Source organism: Poecilia mexicana, unplaced genomic scaffold (assembly GCF_051168715.1).
Source record: "Poecilia mexicana isolate PSO_F unplaced genomic scaffold, ASM5116871v1 scaffold_16, whole genome shotgun sequence".
In the NCBI taxonomy this organism is placed as follows: Eukaryota; Metazoa; Chordata; class Actinopteri; order Cyprinodontiformes; family Poeciliidae; genus Poecilia; species Poecilia mexicana.
The window spans coordinates 20,007,553-20,031,237 of NW_028263385.1; the positions used below are offsets into that span (position 1 = coordinate 20,007,553).

The window sequence follows — 23,685 nt, forward strand, 5'->3', positions numbered from 1 at the left end:
TACGTGTGTGCTACACCGTTGTTTACCCTTTTCTTAAGTACAAAGGTTTGGATCCGGACATATTTTCTCTGATGGTTTCTTGTTGTTCAGCAGTGGGCCCCAGAGAAAAGGGCAACGAGCAGGGAGGGATTAGAGGTCAGGCTTTCATCCTGCCTGTTTGGGGGCAGACAGTGGGATACACCACATCAAACCAGTCTCTTTGTTCTCATCAGCAGCCCACCAGATAGCTACATCTGAGAGCTCTGACCTCGGTGCATCCAAAAGGGTTCTCCAGATCAAAACTTCCAGATGGAGCTACCTTGGCCTATCAGTATAAGAAAGTGCTGCCCCCTCCCCTCCTCCCCTTCCTCCTCCTCTGCACCTCCATGTTTTGATTCAAAGAGACATGAAAAGGGCAGAAAAATTGACTCTAAGTCCTGATGGCAGGAGAGTCTCTGTGCCACAGTACGCTGTCATATCATGGCGAATAAAAGTCATGTATTTATAGTTATCAGTGCTGCAACAGTAAGCGGAGCCTTGTAAGTCAATTGATTTAGAGGGTTGTCTCTTTTTTCTTTTTTCTTTTTTTTTTTTGAGAAGGACTCCTTTTGTGGCTACATTACGAGAGATGAGGCTCTCCTCAAGCATAAAGCCAAAAGGCAAAGCTCGCCTCTCACTCCATCTGCCTCGCACTACTCAGTCGAGCATCGGCTAATTATGCTTCCTTACAGCAAAGAACTGAACGCTGAACTGAAGGCCTCCTGCCTTTTTTTGACACAAAGTGCCGAAAAAGAAGGGGGGAAAAAAAAAACAGTGGTGCAGCAAGATATTAATTTTTTTTAATAAAAAGACGGGAAACAGAAGAGAACATAATCTAAAAGCAAGATGAGTAATGCACTGTTATGATTTAGTTGATTTCCTGGGGTTGCATGTAGGCCGATGCATTACATTTTAGTCTGAGCAAGTCCAAGTCAAGGCTCGCATCACTGAAGGCCAAGTACAAAATGACTAGACTAACCATTACATCATCAAATCTATGACATGAAGGAAATGGTAAGAAGAAAAATGGTTGTAATACATTTTTTAAACAATCAGAATAAAAAAGGAACTGAACACAAGAGTATGCTGCACTGTGCAGACATTTTTTTTTGTCAAAAAAGAACAAAAGAAAGCAGGCATCCTTTTTGTTTCACTCTGCAATCATGTGCAACTTTATTTCAGTCTGACCCATAAAATCCCAACAAAATATATAGAATGTTGTGGTTTTATTGTGACAGAATGCGATTTAGTTGAATAATGGATGAATAATCTTGCAAGGCACCAAGTACTGATACTTGGAAGTTCATCAAATGCTTTTCCACGTTTACTACTCTTTCTATACTAAACATTTATTTCTCAGTTAAATGATAAATCGGGATTCATGCAACTGGAGAAGGTTATTTGTGTTATCGATCTGTTGTAAACAGACATACTTTATTCTCTTGTTGGTAATTGAAACCACATCATAACAAAATACCGTTTTATAGATCAAAACTAAACTTTCTGATTATTGTCATGGTGCTTAAATCTCTGAAATCATGACAATTTTGCTTTTGCTATTTTTCAGCCAGTTAAAACTCACCATGATACCCAGTGATGAAGTGGATATCAATTTACAGTATTCAGTTGGATGTATGGATGAAATAAACTATGCATGACATTGAAAATGTATTACATGGGAAAACATTGACATTTATACTTTGTATGTGAGAAGTGTTGGCTTTTCAGGCTGCTCCACAGAAATGACTGGGATGCTCTATCCTTTAGAAATATAGGACCAATGGTCTCAGAGCAAATTGCAAATTTAGTAAAAAATATTGCAAGCATTACTTTCTAAATTAATCCAACATGCTGTAATCATGAAAGCTCAAGCTTATTTCCAGTTCTAAGGTGCTCCAGGAGTTTTTTTTTTTTTTGGCTTTCAATGATTTCTCGACCATTAACATAGCCTCCGCATTATCAGGTCCTGAGCCATTATTATCAAACAGCCCATCACCAGTAAAGTGGAGGCAAATGATTCTGGCTTGGATAACAGAGCTGGAGATTACATTTCAACTTCCAGGTGACAGTTTAATTAAGGATCCTCTGGCAGGCACAACACAACAATAGACTTCCATTTCTTTTCTAAGTGCCAATTTCCACCACGGGGCAGCAGGCAGGTGCTTGGATTCATGCGGAAATCTATTTCATGCTCCTGTTTGGCTTAATGGAAATTTTGAAGCTAAATATGACAAAACAGCCTTATCTGTCCAAAACATTGTGGAACTGAAATTGATTTTCCTCAGCTCCTCATCTAAATCTTTAACCGGTATATCCCTTTATCGGAGTAATATTAAATGAAAAGACAATGGAATAAACAGAGTCTGTTACTGCGAGGAGTTTTCGAACCGATCAGCTTTCTGACGGGCTGAATTATTTGTGTTTTGGTTTACAGGAGCCACGTTTTCCAACACCGGTGCATATGAAAAACACCTGTTAAATGCTTTATCAATAAATGGGACACAGACATATCCAGAGCAACATGGCAACACAAAAGCTATCCTGAAATGAGACCAGTGGCTCATTTTCTCCACTCCACTAAGCCAGACGCTCATCATTTATTAAAAACCCTGACAAGTAATGAAATGATACTGTACTACTTTCATCTTTATTTGGGATGAGGGTTCAAAAGCACTGCCCTTGGCTGCTGATAGTTGGGCTAAAGGATGGCTGTATTTTCATTGTCCCTGCCCTAGATCTGATTCCCCCCCCGCCCTCAGCACACTGTGAGATAGCACTCTATCCCCAGGCGTGCTCTGACTTTCTCCTGCTCTCCAGATAGTTTGAGCTGTTCCAATGGGATCAGAAGGGCTGGTTTCAGGGCTGTCAAAGCCTGGAGGACAGGCTGGCAGTAGGGAGGAGAAAAAAAAAAAAAAACTAGATCAGTGGGCCCCTATAACAAGACAAAGGCAGCCCCTCTGCTCAGCTCCATTTACATAAGTATGAAGCTTTACGGTAGAGAAATGAATAACCTGCTATTATGATAATGACCTTTTCATTGGCTAACAGACACCAGGGCACCTTGAGATTATGCTGCAGGCCTGAGTAGATTATTTTGACTGGGAATGCTATATTTAATTCATTTTCTGCTTAAAAGTCACCTTTAAAGTTTCATTGTATGTTTCGCACTTCAACTATAAGAATTGTTTATACAGAGATGTTTCGTTATGGTCATGTTAGGACCAATGCAATGTTGAGAAAAACAGGTCCAGCCAGTAACCAGTGGCATATTTCTTTCAGAGAGTAAACCAGAAAAGGTGATTTCTTTTCGGTTTTCAGAGTTATGTACCCAACTGTAATAATTGAGTGGAAGGAAAAAGTGTGTGTTGGGGTTTTTAAAATTAGCTCAAGACCTGTAAAAAACCAGACACAAAGACCAATGAGGTTTTTATGGCTTCCTTTGCAAAGGGAGCGATCCACAACCTCTAACTCAGGATCAAAGATTGGTGAGCTCTGCTCAACTCTGCTTGGAAATTGGCTTTTATTATGAAGACCTTCTTCAGTGGAACAATGCTGAGATAACAAAACAGATGGACCCCTTGAGTAGGAAATCACGTTATAGATAAAGAAAGAACCTTAAAGAATAACTGGTCAGAGCCAGTTGGGGAACTGAACACGTTTAGATAAAACACTCAAATAAAATGATAAAACAATGATTAGTTTTACCCAGCAGTGTGGCAGAAACAGTGGCCACCACAGCCTAAAGTGACCTGTGCAGCAAAGCTCATTCAAAACTTTGGGAAGAGTCACATTAGGTGGACTGCAGCTAGAGTCAGATGTAAACAGGACATGAGCTACAACAGCCATGTTCCTTGTGCTAAACCAGAACCAGAGAAGATTAAATCAGAAGCGTCTCACATGGGCCTCTCAAGTAGTGGTCTGCTGCTCAGCAGTTTAAATTCCTTCTTTTGGAAAAAAGTACATTTTTAATTCAATGTAGAAATCAACACCTCAGAGTCGCAAGGGACAGTGGGGAGCCACAGAATCCAATTTGCTTGAGGTCAGCAATCAGCAGTAGTTTTGATGTTGGCCCCCTGCGTTTTATCCGGTGTAAAGTCAGTGCAGCTATCCAGTTCAGACATTTTTAGAGCTCCTAATGCTTCCCCCTGCTGACAAGACATTCTAATTTTATTTTTCAGCAGGAGTTTGTCCCTGCCCACACTGCCAACTGTACTAATTCCTGGCTTTAAGACTATTTTATCACTGTTAGTTGAAAGCCTTTAAACTGACCTAAACCCAATACAAAATTTAAGTAACGTTGTCTAGGCAAGCTGAAGCCCATCATTAAAGCAACCTGGGCTTCTATAACACTCCAGCGAAGCCAGAGGCTGAGAAACTCCATGCTGCACCGCACTGATGCAGTAAATTACAAGACAAGTCCAAAGAGTGTGGATACTGTGCAGAGTACAAACATACCTCTCAGCAGAGCGACGTTTCTCTGTAAAAATACCTTTTTTCCAATTGTCTTTATGTCCATTTTTTATGAAAAAACAAAAAAACAAACACGAACATAGTAATATTAATGCGAATTAATGAAAGAGATTTATGTTTTTATAATATTCCAATTTATTAAGATGGACTCTTATGGCTATACAGTAGACAATAGTATTCTTTCCTAGTGAGAGCAAATCACGTATTTAGCCAAATAAAAGCAACAACACATTTTTAAAAGTAATTGTTTTTTATAGATACAGCACTGATTTAATCTTTGTGTTCATGTTTCGTTTTTTTTTTGCCACTGCTCAAAGTTGTCCTGTTGACAGAAAATAAGTAAAAAAAACAACCGAAACCAAGAAAAACTAACTATTTTGAGAAACCTCTTTTTAACAACTATTGATCAAAATGGCACAAAAAAAAAAAAAGAAAAGCCTGGATCTTTGAATACAAAATTTAAAAGAATAAGTTATAGTTGAAATATTTTTCACAATTGTGTATTTCTGTAGAAATGCCAGGTTTGCTGCATTGTCTATTATACTGAAGGCATTTCATTTTTTTGTCAGTTATTTTCACAGGAAATTATCACTAAGACGAAGAGACCAATTTGGATTGTTAGAAAATACGCTTCCTTTTTTTTTCTAACAAAAGACACATTTGTACATAAATGACAGCCTCGTGAGAGTGTTTCGTCCAAATCTTACCGTATGCCTTCTTGTTATTTCTTTGCTTTTATGTTCTCGCTTCCAGTCGCCTGCAAGGATCACCAGAGAGCTCTGGAGGTGTCTCAGCACTCTGAAGAGATGGGGCTGATCCTCGGCGTGTGCGTCGGAGGCCTGGTGATCCTGATCCTCCTGCTCGGCGCTGTTATCATCATCATTAAGAAAGGGTAAATGCTCCTATATGACTTGTTCCATGCAAGACAAACACGCCTCATTTTGCTCAGTCATGCCGCATCTGCCGCATCTCTTCATTTTGTTGTTTAAAAAGAGCTCAGCGACTACCTTCTGTGCACCTGCTGAACCTTGCAAAAGGTCATGCTTTCTAGGGAAGAGCAGGACCAGCAAGCAACGCTGCGTTGTTTTCCCGTCCCAGAGGGAGCAAACAGCTCACATGCGCAGAGCCCATCTGAGTGTGAAGTATTTAATTAAAGGCGGATGCAATTCAATTAACCACTTAATTACGCACACCGAGAAGAGGCCTGACCCTTAAATGAGATGGCAATTGGGAGAGGAAAGGTGTCCCTTCTGAGATTATTAGCCAATGATCCCATGAGTAAATTATATCCACCTTTAGCTCTCCTACTTAGATAACTGCACCTTCAGTTTTTTTTCCACAGTCAAAGTGCCCGATAGGAAAAAGGAAATATGAATAAGGAGCAGAGCTCTCCACAGGAGGAGTCGGATCTGCTCGTTCACTATTCAAAAGGCTGACACAGCATCTTTGCTAAAATTGAAGAAAGCTGATAATTGAAGTCGCTGCTATTCTGGACACTGGCTCCTGAGCTTCTGTAGTTGTTGTCCCAGAGAATTGGTTGCCAGATTGGCTGTGACGGGAAGCCACGTGGCCCAGTGCAGCGCGGCGGCCAGAAAACGAGTCGATTGAAAGTTTGTCCGCCTCGCCGTGTGTTTGATATGCCAGCTGCTGCTTGAACCGCTCGCATGTGTCACACGGCCACCTGCACAGCTGGACTCTTTATTTTCACTGTAATCAATGCATTCTGCCCTCAGCTGGCATCGCTTTCATCTTACATATCTTCTTTCTCTTGATTTTCCTTCCCCACCACCCTCCCTTTGCTGCGCTCTTGCCAGAAGGGACCACTACTCTTATTATCCGTAAGTGTCTCCACCTCTCATTTACTGATTCATCATTTACACGCTTGAGCTCCTGCTTGTCAGTCATCAGTTGAAGGGGAAATTCAACCCAGTATTTTTTTTTTTTTTTTCGTATTTAAAATACAGTGCTTTGAATACCCCTGACCATCTCTTTGTTGGGATTTTTTTTTTTTGGGGGGGAAGGGGTGTAAAATGGAAGGAAGACAACTTTCAAAAGTTGTTGTGTCTAATTAACCTAAGCTAAAAAATCAGAATCAACTCATGTGTAATTGAAACTTTTTATAAATACAGCTGTTCTGTAAACGCTTCAGATGTTTGACATCCGAGAGGAGAAAGGTAACTCTGGACAGATCAGTCACTCAACAAATCTGGTCCTTATTAACGACTGAAATAAAGACAGGCATTGTTGCAAGACACCCTGAGATGCAGTTTGCCACACAGTGTGGGGAACACCTGGAACATCTTCTCGTCAGATGAGAATAAAATGTAACTTTTTGGCCCCGACTGAAACCTTTCAATACAAGCGGGATACGACAAAATGACTTAGATCAAAGCAAATTCAGTTGAGAATCTGTGACAAGACTTAAAGACTTCTGTTCAAAGTCACTCTGCAGACAATCTGACTGGGACTGAGCTGTTTGGCAAAGAGAAATCAACAACAACAAAAAAATAGACATACACCAAAATACCGTAGGTTTCGCAGAGACTTGATTTAGGAGAGCTAAATACAAATACAAGCCATATATCATTTTCCTTCCACTTTACATTGAAGCACCACTTTGTGTTGCTCTGTCACATAAATGACAAAAAAAGCACATTAAAGTTTGTAGTTTTAATGTGACCAAATGTAAAGTAGTCCATACTTTTCCAAGGTCTTTTGCGTATTTAATTTATCGGTTGTCCTGCTACTTTTTCAGCTTGTATCTTCATGTTGTAACTCCAAAGGTTGTTTCTTACAAAATAAGTTTAATTTCTTCTGTGTTTTCTTCTGTTGTTCATATCTGTTGTCTCTTGTACAATAACTTTCCCTCCACCTTCTTTTGTTATCAGGAAACCGGTAAACAAGACTCCTATTACGTACCGGCAGGAGAAGAGCCACATGGGCTCCTTGGAGCGCAGTTTCACAGACCAGAGCACCCTGCAGGAGGACGAAAGAATGGCTCTGTCCTTCATGGACGCACATACATGCGGAACAAGAAGTAAGACAGCTGCACTTTGGTTCGCACAAGCTGCCTTAAAACATTAAATACAGTAAGAGTTTTCAAATGCAGACTGACCTAGATCCAGTTTGATAACAGACCAAATATTTTTCCAGTTTTTTTTTGTTGTTTTTTTTTTCCAATTGACCCCAGAATATTGAGCAAACTGGACATCTTTCGTGTAACAAGGGAAAACATGCATAAACCATTTGAGGTTTTGGCTCTGTGATGCAATTCCTAAAAAAAATATTTTAAAAAATGGATTATTTGTTTAATAAAAATAGTTCTTGCTTAGTTTATTTTTTGAGTAGGTCAAACAAAACAAAAAATCACAACATTTTTGGTGATTTTAGTTTTTAAAAATTATATTTCTTTGGCCTGCCAGTATTTTTAAGGTAACGATACCAGGGATACTTTAGACCTCTTCCTAGTGAATCAGTCCAAATTAAGAGCAGGTAAATATTTTACAGGAACCCTCCTATTCTGTGAATGTTAGAGATTTACATTCTTGCTAAACTACCATTGTGCCTTTTTTTCTTTTTTTTTTTTTTTTTTTTCTTTTAGGTGATGCTCGTAGTTCGGTGAACGAGGCCAGCAGCCTGCTAGGGGGCTCCCCGAGGCACCAGTGTGGACGTAAAGGCTCCCCCTACCACACGGGACAGCTCCATCCTGCAGTCCGGGTGGCCGACCTCCTCCAGCACATCAACCAGATGAAGACTGCCGAGGGCTACGGCTTTAAACAGGAATATGAGGTGAAAGGGGCACTGTTACAGTCTGTTCTCCCGCTGACATTATAAAACAACTTAGACAGCTCTGTGTCTGAGACCCAGGAGGTATAGCAAGTCTTCCACCTCACAGGAAGGTTAGAGGTTAATGCCTTAAGTCTCTGGCCTGCATGCCAAATGTGCTTGTGATATACCGTACACTGACTGCCAGACTCCCTCCAGTGTGTGTGACAGAAGAGGAACTGTAACATACTGCTGCTGGTGCATTGCTCATGACTGCTATGGAAAATATGAAATGCCCCAGCACTTTAAAAACAACAACAAAGCCGACAGGAGTGCTGTGAAATAAGACCAAAGATAAAAACACCGACCAGAGAATAGCAGGCACACCGACACAGAAACATAAAATCTGAGATGTTGATAAAAGTTAGAGGATGTATGTGTATTTGCTTTTGTAGCCTGTGCAGTGTTAACATCTGCTGGGAAAAACTCCAGCTCCCCTGCAGCCAGGCGAGGAGCAGTTACAGAGAATGTAACTGCTCCTCGCAGTGATTTTACTGGACACAACTCTTCCTCTCTCATCAGCAAACATCCTGATTTATGTTTCAGAGTTTTATTCTCAAACAAAAAGTACAAAGTCTGCAGCCAGTGCAGCTCCTGGGCGTTAAAATAGCAGCAGTGATATCGGCTCTACAGGACTGATCACCCCCACGATTTTCACAGTTTTAGAAGCCCATTTGCTACTTTTCCCTCTTAGTCCTAACATTTGTCAGGTTTGGTTTTTAGGGTGTCACAGTGTAACTCAGAGAAGCGGTGCCAGTGTCTGTATCTAAAATCATAGGTGTGTTTTCTAATGTTTCAGTATAAATGATATTACTTTTATTATATCCACACAAACAAGCAATGCAAATTTACATAAACTGTTAACTTAATTCTTTAAATATTTTTCCAAAACATTAGTCAGAGACAGATCCACCCATCCACCCACAGATTGTCTATTCATCTGTGAATAGACAGGGTGGCAGGGCGATGTTGTCTATCTCCAGTGGTCATTTTGTGTGAGGCGGGGTGCTTCCTGGACAAATCATAGCATATCTCTTTTATCTGTTTTCTGACATGATAATTTTTTTATAGTATATAATGCTGCATAAACTTATTTCTAACCTTTTTCTGTAGGTAAAAAAAATAAACAAACTCCTACACTAATTTTAAAGTAACCCAGTGATTTGTTTTCTTTTTTGAGGCTCTTACTTTACATTTTCTTCTTCTTCTATCTGCATTTGTAATTTACTTTCATGGCTGAGTTAGCAAATTGTTGCATCAATAATTAGCAGATGCTTTTAAGAAACACTTCATTGTCTTCTTTTAAAACTCTGCGCCAAGTTAAGACTCCTTCATGACATCCACAAAAACTCAAACATTTCTGAATCATATATGGAAAACCTCATTTTTATTGCGGAGACAATCAAGTTGTTTTTATGTCCTTAGTGCTCGGCACATACTTCTGTTTGTGTTTCTTGCCAAGCCCACTACACTCACACCACAGCAGGTAAAATGATGTGTGATTTTCTGAACCCTACAAACTTTCTAAATTTATAGGGACAAAGCTCATATTTCTGAGCCTCCTCTAGAGTGGGAGGCTCAGAAATATGGGAGGTTTCCGAGCCTCCAGCGTCAGTGGTAGACAGGAAAACACCTAATTAGCTTGTTTGCGAAATAAGAAAAATAATCTTTTTTTTTTTTTTTTTTTGATAGATTGCTGTGCACTGCCATCCATGCCACTTTGTGAAAAAGCCAAAATTCAAATTTTACTGGTCACTCTAATTTGATCACCCCCACGATTTCAAATAGTTTTTTATTAACTAAGTTGCAGCAATTGAAAATCGTAGAATGTAGGGTGCAGAAAATACTGCTATATATGTGCAGGTGGTCTAAGCGTGGCTTGAAATGTATATAGAACAAGGATTTCCTCCCTCACCCACTGCTTTGTGTCAGAATCAGAGGAATTTCAGGAACCTATACAGCAGACGCAACAGTGCACAGAGTTGCAAAACAAAAGGATGCCAGGTGTGGCCAGGCCATGCAGGTCTTTGGTCCTATCATGAATAAACTACTAGTTCTCTTCTACGCTGCACCCAGGATGCCAAAGTGCTGCCACCATGACAGCCATCACAGTCTCATCAAAGGCACTGGGGAGCACACTGTGTTCATGAAGCACCATAGAAGATATCAGATGTTCTGGCTGATTTTAAAGTTCGGTTTTAGACACAAGAACTAGTTTACAAATCCAAAACCACAGTACAGTAAACTAAGCAATGCAGTTTGAGACCGTAAAGAAGAAAAGCGGCTGACCTTACGGCTTTTCTGTCTTACAGCTGTGTTGTTGTGAAATGTGCAACAGGTGCAAAAACTATACCTGACCATCTGAAATGACAGCATCTGGTGCACCATGCATGGACTCATCAATTTTGGCACAAAGCTGATTTCAAAAACCTTTTAGATCAATGACCCTAAGCTAAGCCTTGGAGTAGGATTAGTACAGTAAAGACCTCTCAGCTTTCCTATTGGGTAGCTGTGGCACCACTCGTCTAATGCTGTTTTAGCTCTCCATTTATAGACAAATGTATCTCAGATTTCAAGGAACTGGAGTTTTTGTTTTTGGTTTTGTTTTGTTTTGTTTTGTTTTGTTTCCTGTGCATCTTCGATAACAAGAAAGTATTGCATCCTGAACATTTCCTAGTTCGGTCCCAAGAAGCTTTTTGGAGATATGTTTGACTTTGATTGGGAACGCTGTTAGTTTTAAACGCGTAATCAAAGGGTTGCCTTTACCGTTAAATACAGGTGCTCTGTTTTGCGGTAGTGAACCAGTTCCAAGAATATTGTGTGAGAAACATGCAAAATAAAAATAAAAATAAAAAATAAAGATGATTTAGTGAAGATTTTGTAGACACAAGTACCACTGGGTGAAGAGTAAACATTATCTGAAGCTGCTGAAATTAATCACCAGAGCCAAATAGGCATCTGAAGGACACCACTACTGTTCAGATGAATAGATCATCCTCATTTAGACCAAAAGAAGACCTCTATTGTGATGGGAGGCCTGATGAGGTTAAACGTCTCTGCCTCCTCCTACTGAGTCTCTGTCTGCTGCAGACAGATTGCTCTAAAGAGAGGAAGGGACAGTCTGGGAAGGTGAAGAATGATGAAAACTGTGGGGAAAAAAAACAAAACAAAAAACCCTTCTTCAATCTTTTATTTTTACCTCTAATGCGTTAAGAATTGTCTTCCTTCCCAGAAGCAATGTTGGTATTTACCTCTCTTTGTAAGATGTGGTGCAATGGAAGTGCAATAGGGTCATTAAGGATTTTTTCCAGTAGCAACACGCACAGCATTAATCTCACTGTTGTTCCCAAGCGTAGCTCGACGGTGCTCATTTGATCTTTTAGGTGATAAGAATATAGAACATGTATTCTATTGGATTGACATTTGGAGGTCACTTGTTGGGACCTGCTGACATTTCTTTAAGCTCTTTGCAGCCTCGAGATGTTTTAATGTGAAAAATACTGCAATGGTGAGAGGTGGAAAGATGAGTCATATTAACGTTCCTGAAAGCTCAGTAGTTTCTTTCTAATGAAAGAAAACTTACAAAGTTAAGTCTAAGACTGTATTGATAATGATATTCACTAGCTTTAAGAAATAATTGCTTGGAAGACTTTTGTCAATTACAGGAAAACTAATATGAATGCCACTTCACCTCCATGACCAAAGTAAACCATGTATAGATAAGTAATAGGGATCAATGTACACTCTTAGCTTTTGATGTAAAAATGAACTTCTTTTCAGACACATTAGGAAATTCCAAAAACCTGATATCTTTGGATTTCTGCAAAAAAACAGTCTTTACTTAGAAGAAATTCTTCACACGATTGCTATAAAAATGTGATTTGAGGGCATAAATGTGACTATTTGTGTATGAAATCGATACTAGCATCATCCTCAGTGGAGGATTGATGATGGAGGTTTAATCCATGCCAGCAAATTGTCCTGATCAACGTACAGCTTTGTGCTTTTATATTGGAAATAAAACAGGTACTGAATAGTTCTCATGCATTCTTTTGTGTCGTGACACATTTATTTTAGGGCTGGGATGTTTCAACAATTATTTAATAGCACAGAAATGTAGTCATGAAATTTACTAAAAATGACTAGTTACAAATTAGTTGGAACCTTGGAATTGTGTCATTTTGTGACAGAAACAAAATCCGGCACTCAGTGTTACTGCTTTTGAAAATCAGCTGGATCATCTAAATCAAAACTTAGAGCGCTTCCTAAACTTTTTGCCTGTTTGACCACTTTCTTTTTTTTTTTTTTTTCATAAAACTTTAAAGATTTTTGGAAGACTTTTTGCACCCTGTGCCCCCTTGGTATTTAATCCTCGATCGATCCATCAGTACAAAAAAAAAAAAAAGTTTCCGTCATTGAACAAAGCTCATTCATCCCCTCACAGCAGCAATGGCGTCTAGCGGTATTATCCAGGCAGCACAATGGTGAACCCAGATCTCTGAAAACAATTGTGGCTAGGAGTTTAGCTTGCACCCTGGGGAGAAGTCCATCTCTGTCACCCACTGCCTGTGGCATTCATAGAGACAAGAAAACATCTTTTGTCTCCGATACATGGTGTCCCCCTCTGGAACTCTGCTTGTAGACTCATTAAATGGTCCCTCACGGCCAAAACACACTCCACTCTAAAAATCAATACACACCTCTTTTGTATTTCTTTTACCCTCTCTGTGCTAAAAGTGTGTGTTTTGATGGATTGTGTCTCGCTATTATGAAGGAAAATGATGAGGACTATTATATTAGACTCACACTGCAGGCGCAGGTTTTTATTTCCCTGAGGAATACCTGCTTTCTGTAAAAACATTGATCAAAGATTTTACTGTGGGCTAGTAAAGCGGATTGCGTGTGTGACGACCGCTTTCATATTCCCACCGGATCCGCAGCTAAACAACAGCTGAGCAGAACCCCCACCGGAGTACCAATATAACACTTTCGGTTTGGGGAACTGATTGATTCAGTTAAAATCCAATCCACAGTGTAGTTATATCAGTGACTTCTTGAAAACTGTGCTTATTTAATATAACAAGAGCTCATTAGACATTTTATTATGTTTTATTATTACCTAAAATGTGTGATTTTCCTTTTTTTTTAGATCGAATCAGGAATTGAAAGATTCCTCAACATGTCTCAATTAAAAGAAAGCAGATATTATCCGGAGCAGAGTCTGACTGACTTGGACTCGTTTGTGTGATCACAACCATCCTACATTTCTGATCTCTGCAGTAAAGTCATCTAATCAACTCGCCCCTGGTGTTCTTTTTCTTGCTTTTAAAGGCCTGTCATTCCTTTGCTGCTTTTTTCCACTATTTTTCACCCTCCTCTTTTTCTCTGTCATCTCTTGGGAACTGAGTGTCAGAGAGGTGGGAAGAGACAAAAAGAGGGCTTAGAGATGTTCTGTCAAAAATAAAAGCAAGCCAAGAGGAGAGAGGTGGACAGGGAAGGAAGCCATGAAGTAAAAGGGAGGGAGCATAAATTTTGAGATTCAGAAAGAAACATCTAAAGAGGCAGGGCATGAAAGAGGAGGGAAAAAGTGAGGAGGAGGATGTAATCCCAGGCTGGATTTGGATGGTTCTTGGCTGTCTGTGAGGAGAACTGCGTTGTAATCCCCTGCTCCCCATTCAGACTTGGGCAGAATTTCCACAAAATTTCTCTATAGTCTCAGAAAACTACAGGGACTGGACTCATATGGATGGGTATGCAGTGCATCTGGAAAGTATTCGCAGCTCTGCATTTTCCCACATTTTCTTATGTTCCAGCCTCATTCCAAATCGTGTTAAGTTAAACTTTTCCCTCAAAATTTCACACACAAATACCCCATTACGACAACGCAGGAACAATTTTTATTAATAATAGTAAAAAAAAAAAAAAAAAAAAGTATTCACAGCCTTTGCTTTAATACTTTGTTGATTAACCTTTGGTAGCAATTACAGCCTCAAGTCTTTTTAAATATGATGCCATGATCTTTGCTTGTCTACCACCAGGTAGTTTCATCCATTCTTTGCCGTTTTTGTCAAGATCCATCAGATTGAATGGGGTCTCAGCCCCTCCAGGACATTCGCATACTGAGCCATAGAGATGTCGGCCATGTGTTTTGGGTTGTTGTTCTGCTGACATATGAACTCTAGACAGGCCGCCATGTGTCTTTTATTAAGGAGTGGCTTTCATCTGGCAATTTAAGTTGTCACAATATGATCTCGGGGATGATCTGTGGAAACCTCTCAGTGCTTCATAACCAAGACTGTGAACACTGGTGTAAATGTGATTTTTTTTTTTGTTTTTAATACATTTTGAAAAAACTTTTTTCCACATTGTCATAATGGGGCATTTACATGTTGAATACCCCAAAGCACTTTGAATACTTTCCGGATGCACTGCATGCAAGTCTTCAGTCATTCTTCATTCCCTTAAATTTTGCTTCTAACCAGTCAGGCTTTCTTTTAACCCTTGAAAGTGATTTTATATAATATTTCCTCTTTTTTTTTTTCCTCAAAATCTATCAGTTTTTTTCTTCAGAGATTGACTGCTTTTTGTCTCACTTTCTGTACAGTACCTACTATTGTCATAGAATTGACAGAGATTGGTTTTGTGCTGTCTCTACTTGACACAAATCACCAAAGCATTCCTTTTAAAACTGGCAACAGGTAAATTTACAAAGGCATTTAATTGTGCTAAATTCAGTTAGACCTGAGTTTGTATTTCTGAACGTTGACACAAAGGCAGAGCTTCTCTCAAAATAGCTTCATTAAGAAACTGTCTCTGTGCTGACACAGTTTGCCCACATTCAAATTAGGCATCACCCATGCATTCAGGAGAATGCAGCCTGAATGCAGCCTACACTAATTTTTGTATGTTTATAGCCAGAGCAAATTCTGTGACATTCTTGAAGTGTTACACCAATTGTGCAGAAAAATACTGTATTTTTTAGGGCTGGTGGTTTTCTGTTGCAGAAAAAGAAAAGGGAGGAAGAAATAACTTGCTGTGCAATTGTTTTTCGAAAAAAATCATTTCTAATGAGTTGTATAATTTTTAAACTTTCTTCTTTTTTTTTTTACATATTTTTTTTAAAGAACTCAGCATCCAAACTTTATGCGTATAATTGGCCTATTTTGCACATCTTTGGTGTACTGGATAGTGAAATAAAAAGTAATTCTCCTTTTATCTGATGATATTGCATCTGTTCCTTTATCTTGGACTTAATTGAGGTGTTTATATTAGTCTATTGTCAAAAACATCTACAGATGCTTTTGACAATAGATGCTTAGGTTACAGTAGAAGTGAAGCTGAAGGATAATACTTCTCTCATAGTACTTTTTACATGTTATTTTTTTTTAAGATTTTCACCTCTAGATCCTGTTAATCTGCTGTGGGTAGGTTTTTAGAGCCTGGTATTTCTTCGCTGGTCTTTAATATTATTAGATTCCTCATGTTTCCTCATTTCTTAAGGTGTTGACAGAAAATGAGACCAACAGGACCTACAATGTCTAAAGAAACCCTTTGAAAATCCTTTAGAAATCTTGTTGGACTTTGATCAACATTCCTATTTAAAATATCCCAGGATATCCTGGTTCTGAAGAAGGAATATATAAAAAATAATCAAAGTTTTAAAATGCCTGCATAGGTGTATGATTGGTATTGGTAGTTCAAAAGGAGCTGTTTCCTGGTTTTGTCTTTCCCCGGAGCCTTTTATGGCACCTTTGTGAGAATAAAGACTTTCTTCTGAACCCGAATCAGCTGCTCTTTTTTTTTTTTAAACACCCACAGAAAGCCATCCACACCAGAATCTTTCCAGTGGGTGTTATTTTATGTCACCTGCAGCATGGATGGCTAATTATCCACTGGATGTAACATGTCATTTTATTAAGGGAGCAAAAAGAGCAGAGAACATCTGCTGTGACTGTTTAAAAAAAATATGGAAAATACCATCACCACTTATGATCATTTAAATCCGATTTAATGCTCCTGGCCCTCTTGACAGGTTTTTATGAATCCTTTATTTTGCATAAAACCAGTGTCCTAAAACTGTGGTTCTATTTACCTACATCTTTCTTACAAAAATGTCCCTTGAAATTGTTCATTTTTTGTGAACTTTTAACCACAACTGTAGAGTGTTTGATCTGGATTGTGTGTGATACGTTAAATTGAATATTATTTTGAGGCTTCCTATAGCAACCATCAGAGGACTGTGTTAGCTTTCTGCTCTCTACTGGCTAGAAGACTCATTCTTCTTCGATGGAAGGATCCACATCCTCCAGTATATGGACATTGGTTAAGAGAGGTTATGTCTTACATTCATTGGGGGAAGATCAGATATACTGTTAGAGGATCTGCAAACAAATTCTTTGATATCTGGCAGCCATTTAAATCTTGCATTGAAAAAAATTGTGTAAAAGGTCAAATTTTGGCTCTTTCATTTCTGCGCAAGGCTGTACTTTGCATCGACTGATGTATGAATACAAGGTGGATACATGTTGGGGTAATAGATCCGGTATAAGAGGGGAGGGGAGGGATTGTTGTGTGTGTCTTCATCTGTGTTTTTTTTGTGGTTTATGTAAAAAAAAAAAAAAAAAAAAAAAGACTTTGATAAAAAAAAAAATGTATATATCATTTTGAGGTAGAAAGGCCTTCGTTGTTCTTTGTTCTATGTTTTTCCACTGATATTCTCTAACAAACCTTGACACAAGTTTTGCCTTTATCTCTGCAGAGCTTCTTTGATGGCTGGGACTGCACCAAAAAGAAGGACAAAACCAAAGGGAGACATGACACCTTGCTGGGATGTAAGTAATTACAAACATTTTAGTGGGGAAAAAAAAAAAAACAGTAGTTGTTGCGACTTCTTTCCTTTTAAAATGTCTCTGTTGCTCTTGTATGCCCAGACGATCGGCACAGAGTGAAGCTCCACCCTCTGCTGGGAGATCCAAACTCGGACTACATCAACGCCAACTACATTGATGTAAGTTTAATCCTGTTGTCCCGCTGTATGAGATTCAGATTTATCCAGCCTCCGCTCTCACATCCTGCAAAAATCGTGGCCCATCTCCCTCTCATAAGCCACCACTCCGCTGCCCCGCTTCCACCTGAGAGAGTCTATCCAATCCGGCCCCCGCAGTGCTGAGCCAGATGCCATCATTGTCAGGTGCTGCTGCAGATCCCTGACCTTCACCACCTCTGCTGTCGTTTTTTTTATTAAAACAGAGAGGAACCCAATGCATTTAATTCCTGCAGAGGAGATGAGCCTTTCTGTAAAACCCCACAGTGTAAATCTCTCTCAAATTACATAGACGTCACTGATGTTTTTCAATCACCGTTTGAGGGAGTAGGAGATGATCCTTTTAACTCTTTCGTGCAGACCTCTGTAGAGGTCTTGCTGTCTTGCTGATGTCATTCATGTGTGCTCTCATTCATATAAAAGTTTAAGGTACGTCTTGGAGAACCCATTTGTCATTAATCAAACGTTTCATTAAAAAGACGTGCTGCTGCAGATAGAAGTCTGTAGTTTGCTTCCCCACGTGAAATATCCATCATAATCCACAGTTGTTGGCATTTATTTCAGTTTTGTCAATTGAAGCCAGGAAATCTGATGTGGTTTCTTTATTTCCCAAGATTTATTCTCAACGCTTCTCATGGGGAATTCTGCAAAGTAAATATGACACTCTGAGATCTCGAGGCAGGCTGTTGTAGTCCCACTTCGAGGTTAACAGATCCCATCTCCACCAGGAATGATTGTAACGGATATTTATTTGAAAAATGCCATTTATAAAAAAACAAAATAGCCGGCTGCACATCTGGATTTGATGATCTGATTTTTGGGTTCCTCCTTTTCGGCCCGGTTGTACCATCAAACTGCCCGACGCTGGTTTTAACGTGCATTTCCTCTTTCTTATTTGACTGTCTGGAAAGGTCAGCTCTGACGTGCTTCTACAGCGGCTGTCACAACGAGACGGTGCTAAAAACCTGGCTTCAGCTGTAGCTATTGTAAGGGTCTCCATTAGTGTTTAGGGAGCAGAGGTGCAGGCATTAGCGGAAAAACACCTCTCTGGTGTCAGAGATGGTACTCTTCGACTGCCCTGACCCAGCTCTCTGAATTTATCTCCCCCTGCCACAGAGGAACATATTTTCGACACCTATTGATTATTTCAGTGGAGGTTAAATGTAAAAGTTCTTATTTCTTCTGAAAGACATTTGTGCTTTCTGAACTAAGAGGGGAATGTGCGAGCTCCATGTTCCCTTACTGTAAGGTTTGATTGTTTGCTGTCGGCACATTTCAGCTGCAGGGATCTTACCCAGGAACCCAGACAGCTTTCATTCTTGGCCCACTCTGTTTCCGGTAGAGATAGGGTACCTTAGCAGATCTGATTGGTTAAATTTCCCGAGCATTGCATTTCTGTCATCTTTGTTAAAACATCATGCTTACTAAGAATATGTTACTTTATTTACATTTTGAGGGCAGAAATAAACACAAACTCTAAACCTGATGGGCTGTTAGTAGATTTAAAGAAAGTTGAAGTCTTGACCCTTGTGGGGTGGCATCCATCTTTATGTATTAAACATCTGTTAATGTTGTGAGTTTGGAAAATCATCTAAGCTCATGTAATAGTCACACCCTTTCTACACAGTTTAGTGTAGGGATTCACAATATCATTACTAATTATTGTGACACAGATATCGATTGTGAATAACCAACAATTTCATGACTTTTACTTTATAATAAACTCTGCACCGCTATTTCTGAGCTTCACCATCATGCCCACTTCCATCATTGGCGCTGGCAGAATTTACATGCACAGCAACAGATATGTGATATGCTACTAGATATTACAGCAGTAGATTACATTTGCAGTATTGCACCGATGCAATGATCATTTCAATTTGTCATATTGTGTCACTCTGGTTTATAGTAAAAATACAAATGTTGCAGAGCAAAATGAATAAATCAGTGGTTGATGTTTTTTAGCTGAAATGATTATTTATTTATTCTGTGGAGTTAGTTTCTCTCTCTACCTACGGAGTTTATTTCTTCCTATTTCTTTGTTGTTTTTTTTGTCTCACTTACATGTTCAGTATCATCAAACAAGTTTTATCCCAGACAAAGAAATCATGAACAAATAAATAGAAAACATGGTTTTCAAAAAATTATATTATTTTGGAAAAATGCTATCCAAGCCAACTTGTTTATGTGGGGAAAATATGGTTATTCCTGTGGTTAAGCATCAATTAGTGATTAATCAAATTCTGAGTTGAATTTTACCTGCACACCCAGAGAGGTTCCTATTTAAGAAATCGAGTTGATAGAACCAGTAAGACAACATAAAATAGGTTAAAAAAGCAACATGGCATTCCCCAATCTAAAGCAATTTAATGACAGAAAATAGACAGAGAGATATAACATTCACAATAAAAGAAAACATAGAACAGTTTCAAACGTTTCCAGTAGCAGGCTTTCTAAAGTTTGCCCAAAACCCATCAAAAGTTCACCCAGGAGGCCCTGCAGGCTTCACCTGCCTCAGTTAAGGTCAGTTCTCCAGGTTGAACAAGAAATTAACTGGGCAAAGTTGTTTTCAGCAAAACAAGATCCAAAGCTACCACCGGTGTTGATCAAAAACAACACAAATGTCGTTCTCATATTTAGCATCTTGAAGTTTCTCTAAATTTTGATGGAAACATTTTGTAGACCAGCAGGACAAAAGAGGAATTTCTTAGAAGTTGTTCGTCTTGTTGCTGCTGGCATGAAACTAACGCAGCATTTCAGAAAAAGGTCTTATACCTTCAGTTGAATAGTGGTGGTAGCGTGCTGGCCTTTGCTACTTCAGAACATTGACGGCTTGCCGTAGCTGATTGAACTAGAAATGATGCTCTTCATCAGAAATCTTGAAGACAAACATCTGGCTGTCTGTGAAGTAGCCTCGTGAAAGAATACACTTAAATTTGATTGAGATGCTGCTTTGAGAAGGAAGAGTGGGTCGAAATTCCTCCGGAACAACACAAATGACTCGCTAAGGTCCGGTTAGAAAAGCTTCTCTCCTTTAACAACTTAAAAAGTGTTTTTTTTGTATTTACCCATGTTGTCTTTGACCTATGTTTAAATGCATGCAATGAACTGAAACATTTAAATGTGCCAGTGAAGCCAAAAGCATAATAAATCTGCAAGGTGTGCATTTTCACTGGGTCCAATAGATGTCCGTGTCTTAGGTGACAAATAGATCTGATTATTACTATGATGAAGATAGACTGGATAGCATGTGGTGTTCCTGAAACTGTGGTCAAATGACTATTCTTATACAACCATTTTTCATCATTTCAGGAAATACCACTGCTACATGTGAGCATAGGGGTGATATCTAATTTTGACCTCAACTTCTCTTGCTTTTAAAATCTCCAGTTTTAATCAGCTGCAGCATAAAGCTCCTAAAAATGAACTCACATGGAGACAGGTTGTGTCACCGTAGTAGTGTACCCTGCTGCCTTCTAACAATAAGACCTGAAACTTGAACATGAAAGGCATCGCCAAGTGCTAAGTGCTGACATTTTTCATTAGTGGCATTGTTATTCCTTGTATTCGGTACTAAATTATTTATAGGTTCAAAAATCTTTGCAGCCCAACTTATTGACAGTCATGCTGTGTGAAAATGTCATGACCAGCCTCGGCTGGTTTTTACAGGAGTCTGACGACTTCAAGAGATCCTTCCTGTGCATGCTGATGGGATTTTTTTTTTTTTAGGATATTTGTTCTCTTTTATTATTATTTGCATTGTCAAAAATACAGGTGACATGAGTCACTCAAATCTAATAAGTATGGAGACATATTTTGACGTTGCAACATGAGATTAAGTACGGAGGGGGACAAAAAGCTTCCACATATTGTGCTAAGATGATTTTCTTGAAATGGTTCTCTGATGTTGGATTTCTAAAACTGGCAAAAGAAAAAAAATATATATAAACCGACTTGACTGTCAACAAAGCTTCTGTCATTAGCTTACTCTAACACAAGTCACAGTTTCAACATGTCCTTGTTCCCTGGAGGTAGTCTGTGAAACATGTGCAAGATATTTTCTTCTTTTTTCACAAACACAAAGCACAATTTGCTTACAGGGACTTTAAAACATCGCTCTAGTCTGGCAGGGGCAGCTCTGCTCTCCGTCATGTTGCCTTTTGAAACAGCTCTCCTGTAGCAGCTCATTTCTGAAAAGATTTCACAGCAGGACTTCTCCTTCACTTACATATAATAACAATTGAAGCCTGGCACTTGACTTGGTGGACATGATTTTGCTGTTTTGTTCTTACACTGCAGGCATTGCACAGTTACCAACCACTGTGTAGATAGATGGATAGATGGATAGATAGATAGATAGATAGATGGATAGATGGATAGATGGATAGATAGATAGATAGATAGATAGATAGATAGATAGATAGATAGATAGATAGATAGATAGATAGATAGATAGATAGATAGATGCGGGTAATATCATTGTAGCAAAAATAGTTTTTGATCTGTGTCATAAGACTGAGATCAGAACTTTATCCTTTATCTGAATCTCAGTACAAAGACTCCAGGAGCTTTAACTCAGTTAAGTTTGAAGCTTTTTGTCAAAGTTGATGACTTGCTTTGGTAGAGGAAAGTTTCATCCTACTGAAGACTAAGCAAGGGCTTTAGATCTTGCAGTATTGTTACCTTCATATTGTTCTTGAACAGCTTTTACCACATTATCTGTTTTTCATAGTGAAATTAAAGGAAAAATGCCCCATGCTTCGACAAGATGGTTAAAACTCACTCCAGTACTTCCTCTGGGTTCCTCATTAAAATGACCGTCTGCTGAAAGATCAATTTGAGTGCCATCTACCAGAAACCGGTTTACCTACTCAGAATATGAGACTAAATCAAGGTTTTATTCCATGTGTTTCCTTAATTAGCTGTTTTACTGACTGGTATTTTTTCATTATTCACTTACTGATTGTAATTATGATATTTAGTTGAAATGTGTTGTTTCAGAATCAGTCTGATGGCATGGGATTGCATTTGGTTTTAATGCACTGATGACAGTTTTGTTGTTGGTTTTGATACTTGTAAAGGTTTGTAAAGCTCTGATCTCCTCATAACATTTTTTTTTCAAATTTCACTCTGAGTCATATTTACCAGCATTTAACATGTTCTCATTTCTGTCTCTATCAACCATAATTATTTATATTACGAGAAAAAAAATCACAAAATGGAATGATAACCATGATATTAAAACAAGGTATTAGTATTATTTTAAAAAAAAAGAACTAAACACACCAATTACAGCGATTGTTGTGTGCATGTCCTCAACAAAGTAGCAATTTCCTTTAACTATTGGATTTCCAAAAGGTTTTCAGCATTTATGAATCCAACATTTTCTATGACAGAAGTAGATTCACCCAAAGGATGAACCAGAATAACTGTTTATAATACATTCAGCCTTCCTGTTGCCCACTGAATGTGTCTCTTCCTGCTTAAAAGTATTCGTTCCTTCGTTCCTTCCTTCCTTCGTTCCTTCCTTCCTTTGTTCCTTCCTTCCTTTGTTCCTTCCTTCCTTTGTTCCTTCCTTCCTTCCTTCCTTCCTTCCTTCCTTCCTTCCTTTGTTCCTTCCTTCCTTCCTTCCTTCCTTCCTTCCTTCCTTCCTTCCGTCCTTCCTTCCTTCCTTCCTTCCTTCCTTCCTTCCTTCCTTCCTTCCTTCCTTCCTTCCTTCCTTCCTTCCTTCCTCCCTCCCTCCCTCCCTCCCTCCCTCCCTCCCTCCCTCCCTTATTAACACATTATTAAACTAAAAATTGGCAAGCTGAGTTTGGAAAACTAGAATGTTTATACAAATAAAACCTTAGAATTGAGATATCTATTAAAATGCCTCTTAAGTATTTTCCCTGATCTTGTTTTGAAACATCCCTAAGATAGTGAAGATATCTATGTCAGTAACGCCATGCAAACAGATGAGTTCTGTCCTTTACTTGTTGGTGCTTCTATAAATCTGAATCTGATTGCAATCGATTGAATTGATTTTTTTAACAATTTGCTGTGATGTTTTTTCTTAGAACTATTAGTATAGTGCTTTTGGTTGTTGGGCTCCCGTATCACTTGAATGAAATGCAAAAACTGCTTCCATCGTGTTAAGATAATGTTTCATTTAGCAGCCTATTGTAAGTGAGAAACACAGTTCAGAAAGAATCCTTGATGTCGTCTAACAGCAAAAATAAACAAGTAAATGAATAAATTTCACAAACCTTACCTTAAATAAGCACCTGTCAGAATAGACGTCATTAAACCCCATAATTTAATGTCGTCAGTAAACACTATGTATGTGTGTT

At 38.8% G+C, this 23,685-nt stretch overlaps 1 protein-coding gene across 2 annotated transcripts in view; it reads left to right on the forward strand.

The window, feature by feature from the left end:
• Positions 1–23,685, forward strand: part of ptprub (protein tyrosine phosphatase receptor type Ub) — a 224,870-nt gene that overhangs the window by 172,733 nt on the left and 28,452 nt on the right. The window contains exons 14-19 of one of the 2 annotated variants that reach the window (XM_014990707.2): positions 5,242–5,380; positions 6,303–6,326; positions 7,377–7,525; positions 8,090–8,277; positions 17,072–17,144; positions 17,244–17,320. In XM_014990707.2, coding sequence (XP_014846193.2) covers positions 5,242–5,380; positions 6,303–6,326; positions 7,377–7,525; positions 8,090–8,277; positions 17,072–17,144; positions 17,244–17,320 — 650 coding nt within the window. The remainder of the gene's footprint in view (positions 1–5,241; positions 5,381–6,302; positions 6,327–7,376; positions 7,526–8,089; positions 8,278–17,071; positions 17,145–17,243; positions 17,321–23,685) is intronic. The other variant, XM_014990709.2, reaches the window with a different exon arrangement.